This window comes from Hippopotamus amphibius, chromosome 6 (genome assembly GCF_030028045.1).
Source record: "Hippopotamus amphibius kiboko isolate mHipAmp2 chromosome 6, mHipAmp2.hap2, whole genome shotgun sequence".
NCBI classification, from domain to species: Eukaryota; Metazoa; Chordata; class Mammalia; order Artiodactyla; family Hippopotamidae; genus Hippopotamus; species Hippopotamus amphibius.
Genome location: NC_080191.1, coordinates 71,098,333 through 71,110,812, shown reverse-complemented (window position 1 = coordinate 71,110,812; position 12,480 = coordinate 71,098,333). Strand labels below are relative to the sequence as shown.

The 12,480-nt window shown below is 38.9% G+C and overlaps 1 protein-coding gene across 3 annotated transcripts in view; it reads left to right on the top strand.

Moving 5' to 3' along the window:
• ME1 (malic enzyme 1) overlaps window positions 1-4,457 on the top strand; it is a 181,905-nt gene extending 177,448 nt beyond the window's left edge. For all 3 annotated transcript variants that reach the window (XM_057738818.1, XM_057738817.1, XM_057738816.1), the window contains one exon: window positions 2,813-4,457. In XM_057738818.1, coding sequence (XP_057594801.1) covers window positions 2,813-2,980 — 168 coding nt within the window. In that variant the 3' untranslated portion in view covers window positions 2,981-4,457. The remainder of the gene's footprint in view (window positions 1-2,812) is intronic.
• Window positions 4,458-12,480: the final 8,023 nt, after the last annotated feature.

Sequence of the window (12,480 nt, the reverse complement as noted above, 5' to 3'; positions counted from 1 at the left end):
GGAAAGAATGCCAAGTGCATAAACAAAAATCGGGAAACCAGGACAAAGAATCAGCTTCAGGAAGGGAGGTGATATAAGTGGACTGCAGGTTTGCGGTATCCATGGTATTGGGTTGGCCAAAAAGTTCATTGGGGCTTTTTGTGTAACAGCGTACAGAAAAACCCAAACGAACTTTTTGGCCAACCCAATACATTCAAATGTACAATTCTAACAAGTCGATGCTGATGACTGAAACTTAAAGAGAGGCTGGATATAAAGGCTGGGGGTCATCTACATGTGGTGAAGTTCTCGGAGTGGTTGGGGTCACCAAGAGTGGAAAGGAAGGAAAACCGAGGTTAGAACACAGTGTATTATTCTGTCCAGAAGACAGAAGAAAGAAAGCAGTTAAAAAGGGAAGTGGTCGGGATGTTAAGAAGAGACCCAGAACTGAGCTGCCCATCAGACATTAAAGACACCGTTTCAGGGTGGGGGTGGCAGTTGTGATTGACAGAACCAAATCCTAGTGAGAAAAACTGAGGAAGACTCATTTAGTCCTTAGGAAGCTTTCAGAAACGTTCACAAAAGCAATTACCGTGGTACAAGAAGTTGAGAAGTTGGGGGAGAATTAAGAAAGTGACAGAACAGAAGCCACTCTTCCAGAGAGTCTGGTGTTGAAGAGAAGGAGAGAGTGCAGATCTCACTGAGAGAGCGTGTCGTTAATACAGTGTGTCCTGGAAGCAGAAAGAGGAATGCATTTCCACAGAGTCTGTGTCAGGACTGAAGCAGAGCATTTTATTATAAAAGTGATACAGCTGTTGCAACAGAGGCACAGGGGAGCTTTTTAGGGTGATGGAAATGTTCTGAAACTGGATGTGGTGACTGTTGCCCAACTCTGAATTTATACAAGTATGGTAACTGGATTGTATGTTAAAAAATCATTGAATTTTGTGGTCAGTGACCTGGAACTGAAGAATATCTGTAAAAAAGATAGCAATCCCACATCATAGGCACTCCGGAAAATAGAAAAGAAGAAAATACCTGATACTCTGCTTTTCTGAAACAAGCATTGCCATTGGGCGTGTGTGATTGCTTGCCATTTTCATTTGTTTGCTTTCTTTTCTAACAGTGTTGTAATAACGTGTAAGGGTGTGTTTACATACTGGTTTTTTTTATTCCCATACTTTTTAGATCCCTACTTTTCTCATAAATATTTTTCCACAATACAGCACAGTCTTTATAACTTTAATTTTTTCATAAATGCATAATTTTACATTGAGAAGAGATACTTAACCATTCTAACGTTCTTCAAAATCACACTTATTCAGATAAGTCTGTCATACAGCTAGCTCCTTAATGATTGCTTTCTTAAAAACTGGAGTGAATTAAAGAGCACTTATGGAGTGATTAATTTTGGCAACAGGGAGAATCCATTTTTCTCAAAGAAGGCAGGGGAAGAGAATGTTTGAAGATATGGAGGAGATAGTTTGAGTTGATGAAAAGAGAAATTGGGATTGTTCTCTTTGATCAGCTGGAATTTTCTCAGCAGAGTGGTGAGAGTCAAATGGAGGCTTGACGGGACTCGGGGGCGGGGGAAGGTGTGAAATTGACTTGAGAGGGAGTTTTTTTTGGTTTGTTTTTTATTTGTAAAGGATAAAAGCATAACGTGCAACCATGTGGGCCCAAGTAAGGTTAGGAAAAGTATGACACGGCAGGAGACAGCTCTGAAGGGAGAAAGCCAGCAATGAGGGTTCCCCAGACTGGGGACTAGATTGGGGATTGCGACATAAAGACATGGAGACAAGGTTCTGTGGTACCAGCAAGGCACCGAGCGTGGAGACTGCCTCCGGATCCTGCTGATTAGAGTCAGGAGCCCCTGGGGTACAGAAAGAGATTCTATTCTGTAGGAGACTGTGGTTGGAATCGGGATTGCTGAAACTGCAGGGTATCTGAGTTCAGACTTAGCAGGGATTTTAAGTTATTTAGTTCAAGTTAATTATCAGTCAGGTCATTTCAAGGCTTTTAAGACTCATCTGAGAAATTCTGGTAGGATCACCCATGAGAAATCTCTACTATTCATACTTTCTTTTGTTGCTGATATCATAGTCTACTTTTGTTACATGACTTACAATTGCATTTTCACTTTATATCTTCTTTGTGATTGTGCATTTTTATTATAATACAATTAATTTTTTGGAAAGAGAAAATATAAATTAAAACATAATTTTTTGAAACAAAAAATTTCTTTTTTTAATTGAGGTATAGTTGATTTACAATGTGGTATTAATTTCTGCTGTACAACAAAGTGTGTGCACACACACACATTCTTTTTAAAATATTCTTTTCCATTATGGTTTATCATAGGATACTGAATATAGTTCCCTGTGCTATACAGTAGGACCTTGTTGTTTATCTATTCTGTGTGTAACAGTTTGCCTCTGCTAACTCCAACCTCCCACTCTACCCTTCCGCCAACCCCCACCGGCTTGGCAACCACAAGTCTGTTCTCTATGTCCGTGATTCTGTTTCTGTTTTGTAGGTAAGTTCATTTGTGTCATGTTTTAGATCTACATATAAATGATATCATATGATATTTGTCTTTCTCTTTCTGACTTCACTTAGTATGATAATCTCTGGGTCCATCCATGTTGCTGCAAATGGCATTATTTCATTCTTTTTTATGACTGACTAGTATTCCATTGTGTGTATACATATATATGCACACCGCACCTTCTTTATCCATTCATCTGTTGATGAAACAGCTAAAAAATTTCTGACATGTGCTCACCATCATCTCTATCCATTAAAATAATTAATATTCTTTTCTTATTTCTAGATTGTGACAGATGCATATCAAGAAAAGACAGCCACAGTTTATCCTGAACCCCCAAACAAGGAAGCATTTGTCTACTCTCAGATGTATAGCACTGATTATGACCAGATTCTACCTGATTGTTATTCTTGGCCTGAAGAGGCCCAGAAAATACAGACCAAACTTGACTAGTAGCATAATAGCTGACATTTCTAACTCCATTAATGAGGTCTTGAAGTCTTTCATAATTTTCAAAGATTGAAATCTTTTATAATGATTCATAATATACTGGAGTAAGATAATTTAATGATCTAAAAATTTATGGAAGAATATTAATGTACTTTAGGGTAAACATCTCACTAGACAATTTTGCTTCATTTACTTTCTGGTTATTTATGGTTTCTATCTTAATTATTTTGCCCAAGTTCTCTTTAAAAGCTATTGTAACTACTACTGAGAAATCAATCTTTTTTATATAGGGAGCTAAGGGGAAAACCAAAATTCATAATAAATTGATATGGTCAGTCTTAAAACCCATAATTCTTTTGTTGTTCATTTTATTAAAAATCTACTTTTTTTAAAAAAAGATCAAAATGAATTTAGGCATAGATGAACTTTTGCTAAAAAGAGAAACAACACTCACTTTGTTACCTAGAGAAAAATAACTCCTCAGGTATTTCTATTCCAACCCTAGGTTACATCCATTCTTTTTGTGCAGCTGAATTCTAACATTTCTGAGAAAGATCCTTGTGTTTACAATGCCTTGTGTAGCAATAGATTTTAATATTCTTTTGAGGTTGTTCCATCTTCTTATCACTTTGGTCTTCAGTCAGAAATCCCTTCGTAAAAGCACCTTTCTTTCCCCCTGACCAAACGTCCTATCTTATGCTCCATACCATTGCTGCTGGGCCTTTGTGGACCGTGGTCTTATCCTGAGGTTGGTGCCTTCAGCTGAGCAAAGCCTGAGAAGTGGGCAGAGCTGAGAAGAGTGGGCGAGCAATTTGAGAAAGGGGCTGCCTGTGGAGTCGACGTCTTCAGACGAACATCTCCAGAGTCAAGGCAAGCTGAGTGAGCTGCCCTAATGTCCCCTTGATTAGCTCAGGTAATTAAGGGCTCATTATGTTATAGCAAACTCACTTTCCTCTGAGTTTGAAGAAAGTTTTGTAACCACTTCCCCAATATCAGAAATTATCTTTACATCAGATATTAAAATATTCTAATTACTATTAGTAGTTACAGCCCAGAAGTGAATGTTAATTTCAGGTTTTACTTTAGAAATTAATAATTGAACCAATGGAAACAACTTTAAATTCTTAAGCTCAGGTGCAATAACATTTACTATTTATTTATTGACTTATATGGAGACTATATGGAGACTTTTTTGTTTTTGAAGTAATGCTTTTAAAGAGTATAAGAAGATGTTCAAGATCAACTATAGTAATAAATGACTTCATTGAAAGTTGAAGGTTACACAAGTTGTTTTAGGTGTCAGTGGAAGGGGTAAGGGTATTTCCCAAGGTAACGTTTAGTCAAGAGTTTCCTCATTATAGTTATTTTGAAAAGATACAGGATGCCTATTTCTTGTCTAGTTTCCATGTTGTCTTGTAGCTCTAACTAAATGTATTTCCCTATGCAAAAGATTTATTAAAGCATAGAAAAAGTGAATGAATAAAATTATAAAATGTCTTTCTTTCTTAAAATATTGTTATACTTAAAAATGACAACGCTGGGTCATCTTGGCAGTCATATGATAAGGATTTTGAATTTTAAAAATATTCTAGTAGCTAATTTCACTGTGAACGTCATCCGTTCAACACACGTGTAGTCATATTTGCTGTGTATTGTGATGAGTGAACTGCTTCCTTGTCCTCAGAGAAAGACAATGAAACAAACATTGGATGATTACTTACCAGGTACCAGGTAGTCTATACACGTTATCTAATTTAATGTAGCCCCCAGGATCCCCTTATGAAGTAGATAGTTTAAGTAGTGTGCGAGTCCACAGAGCTCCTCAGTGAAGGAGGAGGACTCTAAATCCACGTTTGCCTTTCTCCACAGTCTGTTCTCTGTTCACTGGAGTACAGTTGGAACAGCACTGTCAAAAAGAAAAAATAAGTGGAGCCACACGAATGATTTCTGTGACCTTATAAAAAGAAGAAAGAGGTGGAATTCATATTAATATACTTTATTTAAACTGACACATCCAGAATATTATAAAATGTATTGAGGTATTTTTACACTATTTGGTTCATACTAAGCCTCCAACATCCAGATGTTTGCATATTCATCAAAGTCATGAGGACATATAGAACAATGGAATAGTACAGCTCACAGACAGTCCCACTGAATACGTTAGTTACAAAGATCAGCACATAAAGAATGGAGTGTTCAGTAACAGGACTGGGACAGCTGACCTACCACATGGAGAAAATGAAAACTGGAACCCTACCTCACCCTATATAAAAAGGAAGACTTCAGATGGATTAAAGACCTAAATACAAATGGTAAAAATATAGAGTTAATAAAAATTGATGTGGCAAAGTATCTTTTGGACCCCCAAAACACAAACATGAGGTAAAAAATGGATGGATTGAAGTATCTAAGGATGGGAAAGTTTTGGCTGATAAGCAGGTACTGCTATACAACAGTATAAAGTGCAGCAATCCAGGGCTGAGAATAGGTTGGTTGCTTCTACAGAGATGGACTTATGAAGAAAGAGATAATTTAGGCTCAAAGGCGTAAATTCTCAGCTCAAGGCACTGTAAAAATACTAGAAAAAATGCCTTTGTTTTGCTAAAAGTCTCTTCTCCCTTACCCGTAAGGCTGAAATAACAGAAACCCAAGGTGTTACTTCATCCTGCTGGTTGCCAAATTTTAACAGGAGTTGCATTCACAGCCTCACCAGGACTCTTATGTGAAAGTGAAGAGTATTGACCAGGAAACAGGAGGACGTTGATTTGGAATGGGGATCTACAGGTAGGGGGATTTGGAGGACTTGTGATACCCGAAACTAGGTTTGAGTTCTAACAGTCCTGTGTCCCAGGGAACCCCTCACTCACAGACAAACCAGGACAGTTGGCAAGTCCTTCCTTGCTGATCAAAGTGGGAGCTCTACCTGCCTAAAGAGGCTGTTACTGCCTCAGGTGAAGATCTGGTAATGACCTCACTCCATCTCCTCCTGCTCCTCCCAGATGACATCTCATGATCTCTCTAGGCATCCTATCAGAGACCGGCACGGAGAGGAGCTGTGGTGGATACAATTAAAAGGGCAAACCCAGGAGGAGAAGACACCCACCAAAAGAAGCTTAGACTTTGCTCATTTACATTGGCAAAATCTGAGGAAAACATGGAATTCTGAAAGTGCTGTCCTGAGGATGGAAAAGTATAATTTGGGATTGGGCAGACTCAATTGATGCGGGTGCACTTGGCCACAGATCCTGCATTTAATATGCTGCCTTGAGCAGCTGATAATGATTGTTGGTTCAGTTAGTTGACTGAAATGTAGACTTGAAAATGATGCACATTAAATGAAATTGAGAACACAAAAATTCCTTGAGATAATATAAAGGGATTCAAAGATTTACAAAGATGAGACTATGGGAGTGGATTTGTCATGTGCAGTCTGACCATCCTAATCCTAATGATCCCCTGAGTCTCCCCAGAGGACCTATTGGTGAACCTCCTTTTACTAAGACTTTGACAAATAGATTGATGAAGGGATTACTAGCGTCAGTGAAAGGCATGTTTTTAAATTGAGGTATAATTAACATATAACAGTATATTAGTTTCAGGTTTACAAGGTAATGTGATGTTTTTATATGTTGCAAAATGATCATAATAAATCACCATACCTAATTACGAAATTTGTTTTCTTGTGATAAGAACTTTTAAGATTTACTCTCTTAGCATCTTTCAAATATGCAATACAGTATTATTAACTATAGTCACTATGCTGTATGTTATATTCCCATGACGTATTTTATAACTGAAAATTCATACCTTTTGGCCCCCTTCACCCATTTTGCCCTTCATCCCCCACTGCTGGCAACGACCAGTCTGTTCTCTGTGTCTATGAGCTTATTTTTGTTTTGTTTCGTATTTGTTTGTTTGTTTTTTAGATTCCGTACATAAATGAGATCATATGGTATGTATCATTCTCTGACTTATTTCACTTAGCATAAATAGCCTCTGAGATTCATCCATGTTGTTGTAAATGGTAAGATTTTATTCTTTTTTATAGTGTGTGTGTGTGTGTTTATCCATTCGTCTTCCACTGAACACTTATGTTGTTTACATGTCTTGGGTATAGTACATATTGCTGCAACAGGGCTGTATGTATCTTTTCAAATTAGTTTTTATTCATATACCCAGAAGTGGGGTTGCTGGATCATTTGGTTGTTCTGTTTTTAATTTTTTAGGAACCTCTGTACTGTTTCCATGCTGATTGCACCAGTTTGCATTCCCACTAGCAGTGCACAAAGTTTACCTTTTTCCACATCCTCACCAACATTTGTTATTTCTTGTCTTTTTGATTATAGCCATTCTAACATGTGTTATCTCATTATGGTTTTGGTTTGCATTTCGCTGGTGATTAGTGATGTTGAGCATCTTTTCACATACATGTTAGCCATCTGTTTGTCTTCTTTGAGTGTGTTCAAATCCTCTGCTTGTTTTAAAATCAGATTTTTTTTTTTTTGCTAATGAGTTGATAAGTTCTTTATATATTTTGGATATTAGCCCCTTATCAGATATGTGGTTTGCAAATATTTTCTTCCATTCAGTTAGGTTGCCATTTCATTTTGTTGATGGTTTTCTTCGCTGTGCAGCAGCCTTTTAGTTTGATGTAGTTCCACTTTTTTGTTTTTACTTTTGTTGCCTCTACTTTTGGTGTCAACCCCCAAAAAATCATTTCCAGAATGGATGTTAAAGAGCATACCTATTTTCTTCTAGTTTTGTGGTTTCACGTCTTTCATTCAAATCCTTAATCCATTTTGTGTTCATTTATGTGTATGGTGTAAGATAGTGGTCTAGTTTCTTCTTTTGCATGTGACTGTCCAGTTTTTCTAACAGCATTTATTGAGGAGACTGTCCTTTTGCCATTGTATATTCTTGGCTCCTTTGTCATAAATTAAACTATCATATATGTGTGGATTTATTTCTAGGCTCTCTTATTCTGTTCCATTGATCTATGTGTTTGTTTTTAATGTCTATACCATACTGTTTTGATTCTGTAGTTTTGTAGTATAGATTGAAATCAGGGAGTGTGATGCCTCCAGCTTTGTTCTTCTCAAGATTTCTTTCGTTATTCAGGGTCTTTTGTTGTGCTGTACAAATTTTAGGATTGCTATTCTATACTTGTGAAAAATGCCATTGTAATTTTTATAGGGATTGTGTTGAATCCATAGATTGCTTTGGGTGGTATGGACATTTTAACAATGTTAATTTTTCTAATACATGAGCATATAATATCTTTCCATTTATTTGTGTCTTCAGTTTCTTTCATCACTGTCTTATAGTGATAATTTTCAGCGTGCAGGTCTTTCACCTCTTTGGTTAAATTTATTCCAGGTATTTTATTCTTTTTGATACAACTGTAAATGGGACTATTTTTCCTGATTTCTCTTTCTGATAGCTCATTATTAATTAGTGTATAGAAATACAATTTGTATATTGATGTGTATCCTGCAACTTTACTGAATTTGTATATTCTAACAGATGTTTTTGTGGAGTCTTTAGGGTTTTCTGTGTATGGTATCATGTCATTTGCAAATAGGGACAGTTTTACTTCTTACTTTCCAATTTGGATGCTTTATTTCTTTTTCTTGCCTAATTGCTTGCCGAGACCAGCTCGGCGACTTGAGGTGAGTGACGGGTGCTGCAAGCTTAAAGAAAACACAGACACAGATTTAAGAGAAAGATGGGACAGGGGACTCAAGACCTCTAGGATCAAGAGCATCGCTGATTGATCCCACGTTGCTTTTATTGAGTTCTTGGCATAGCCTAAGGGTCTGACACTCCCAGTTTAGTCCCACAAACAAGGTTATCTTTGAAGTAAACAAACAAAGGCCTCACATGACTGGGGGCAATGATCTTTGTTTGCCTCCTGGGTCCCATTTGAGCAGGGTGTGGATTTGAGCAGGGTGTGGATTTGAGCTGGGTGTGGAGAGCAAAGCAGCCCTGGGGGCAGGAGACCTCTCTCAAAAGGATTAAGGGTCTGTGCCCCACCCCTGTTGGCCCCTCTGTGCCTGTCTTAGGTTGTTCCTCCCCTGAGGAATCTTACCTGTCTCTAGCTAACCAGCCATCCTCCGGGGCCAAACAGGGTGATATGAGGTGTGCAAGTGAGAAAGGGGCTGCACCCCCAGAGAGGGTCAATTTTCTGTTTCCATGGTAGCCTATGCCCCCATGGTCTCCACGCCCAGCACCCTTAGTTCCTCCACTGCTCAAGCAGGACATCCTGCATCCAGTAGCTCGGCCCACATACTTTAATTACTTTTAGTAACATTTTCAAGGTTTCAGAAAGACTTCTGAATGTTTTCCCACAATTGCTCTGGCTAGGACTTCCAATACTTTGTAGAACAAAAATAACAAGAGTGGGCATCCTTGTTACTGATCTTAGAGGAAAAGCTTTCAGTTTTTCCCCATTGAGTATAGTGTTAGTAGTGGGTTTGTCATATATGCCTTTATTATGTTGAAGTATGTTTCCTTGATACCCTCTTTGTTGAGAGTTTTTATTATAAATGGATACTGATTTTTTCCAATGCTTTTTCTACATCTATTGAAATGATATTACTTTTATCCTTCATTTGGTAATATGGGTGTACTACATTGATTGATTTTCTGATATTGAACCATCCCTGCATCCCTGGAATAAATCCCTCTTGATCATGGTGTATGATCCTTTTAATGTATTATTGAATTTGGTTTGCTAATATTTTGTTGAGGACATGAAAAGCATTTTAATGACTCTTCTCTATAAGCTGGGTTAAAATGGGCTCCTTATTTCAATAGAGACATCAGAATCTTGGGGCTACTAGAGGCTTAAAAGCAGCATTTGACAGCAATTAACAACTGGAGACAAGGTGGAAACAGTTATCATAAAAGGAACCAGGTCCAGTGTAATTAGGAGGCAAATCAGGATTCTGTATAAAACCAGGATTTTTGAGCAAACTGTACCCTCATCAAAAAATACCTATTCTTTCAACTTACTGGTGGGCTGCTTGAGGTAAAAGCAAGTGAAAGAAAATTGTCCTGTTCAAGAGGGTTCTGTGAAGACCTCAGATAGGCTCCTTCAAAGCCTTCTTAAGTTACAAAAGGCGTATATAGAAACTCAAGTTCATGGGCAACATATTTTTGACAATATAGGGATATTTCCGAAGTCCTTATGGTGCATCAGCTCATTCGGCCCACTCTTCAATCCATTATGCGAGTATCCTCAGCCCTTAGCCTAACATGAAAGACCGACAAGGAATGAAAAGCAGAGAACATATTTGAAGAAATACTGATTTAATTCAGTAAGTTAAAAAAAAAGATACAAACATTTATAATGAGCATCCTTTTCAAATAACCATTTAAAAAATATAATGTATACAGTATCAGGATTCTTGAATTGCAAGCAATAGAGACTGATTCTGACTTTGAAGGAAAAAGCGGGCAGATGTCAGGCAGCTCAAAGGAGGTTTTGGCCAACGGAGCGTTCCGTAGGCCAGAAAGGAGGGTGGCATAAAGGATTCAAGCAGCAAGAGCTCAAAACATCTCTCCAGGAGGCTGCCAAGGGCAGCTCAGCTCCAGTCACTTCTCCTCCCAGAGAAGGGGCATTTCACCAGAGTAAGTGTTGTTTAGTGGGGTCAGGTGGGTGGGGAGGTACTTGCTCCTGTCAGGCTTGGCAAACACCAGAAGCATGTCTACTATACACACAAGCTGAGCTTTAAATTACCATTACATATATATATATTTTTTCTAGAAAACCTACATTTCTATTATTAATGTCTATTATTAGTGCTTCTGATAGGAAAAAAGCATTGGTGCATGCTCCTATTGGACATGTCAAAGTAGGTTTTGAAAAATTATCAGAAATAGCTCCAGAAGCAGTAAAGCATTCATAAACCAGAATTTATTCCCTTTGAGTTATGTAAATAATTCTTGTTCCATATTCTTTAAACATCTTTCTGTGGCTACTTTTGCTCATTAAATCATAGAAAACCCTCTCTGGCTTAGGCACATATTAGGTGGATGGCACCTATTATTGTCTCAAAGGGAAAAAAGTTAACAGGGTTACATCTATTTAGGGCCTGAAAACTTGTGAATACTTATTATACTTCTTAGTGGCCTTGGGGAGAGTATATAGGAAAGTGACTCCTATAGTATGTTGTTTTCAGTCCTGGTAAAGATTGAGCAATGAGTCTTTGGCAATGTCAATCCTGTTTCTTCCCTTTGTATATAGGGAAAGTGAGGCCCCAGCTTGAGTTCCAGCCACGTGCAAAGCCAGGATTAAAACACGAATGGACAAGGCTGGCCCACGAAAAGAGCCTTGGTTTGAGAGTCCCAGTTGCACCCTGAAAGGAAACTCATTCTGAGGAGCTGAGAAGAGCACAGGCAGGACAGAGTGGACCCCATTCCCAGGCCTCATGATCAGGAGGGTCAGCTTAGTGCATTGTCTGCTGTTTGTCACGTCCTGGCCCTGCCTGGACACGTGTCTGCATCCTAGACACAGACTAAAACCAGACACCAGAATGGCCTGTTTCTTCAAAGATTCCATAAGCGCCTCCAGCACACGCAGCAATTTTGGCCCCCAACGTCATCATGAGATGGGGAGCGAGGCATCCCCTCCGTGTCACTAAATCTCAGCACCCAGCTTTGGCATCCTGAGGCGACCAGGATGTCAGTGGGGTGCCTGGCACCCAGTAGAAGAATGAAATGCTCCCCAGGAAAGGGCAGTAGTAGCCAAAGAGGGATGGGGAAACCAGAGAAAGCTGAAGAGAGAGCTCACAGCATCCCTTACAGCAGATGAGACTCCCAGAAATTCCCGGGGAGGGGTAGATACTTCGAAATGAAATGGTTTGTCAAGAACTACTTAAACAGGGGCTCTTATGAAAATAAGCTCTCATTTTGAAGAAGGCTGGTGATGCTTGTGGAGCTTGGAATTTTCAGAAGAGATGGCAGTAACATCGCCAAAATGTAGAGCCTGATTTTTGTCCCCTAGGAAGGTGACGGAGCAGAGCCATCCACAGTGGTCCTCTCCCAAAACCCTTGCCCCACAGAATGATGCAGACTGGCACAGGGAAGACTGCCACGTGCACTACCTGTGGAACACTGTGTGGATGAGAAACTATATCGTGTTCTGTGGAGAGGAACCCAACTAAGAATATTGGTACACGATCCTCAGTATCATTAATCAACTGATGTGAACGACACACAGCATGGTGTCACCGCCATTACAGTTAGGATTTGGCTTTACTAAAAGAAAAAAACCCCAAGTAGGGAGTTTAAGTTAAAGTGAGAAACATGGTAGACATGTGCTCTTTGTCCTTGTTTTAATTCCTCTCCAGTAATGGAAGAAAATGTAGGGGTGTCACCTACATGCTAGCAACATGAAAGGAGAAATGTTACTTATGAGTCTGGAGCTGCAATTTGACTGCTGCCATTAAACTGGGCTTTGGACTCCTTTGTAATCAGATTAGCTTCACCGGTTAAAC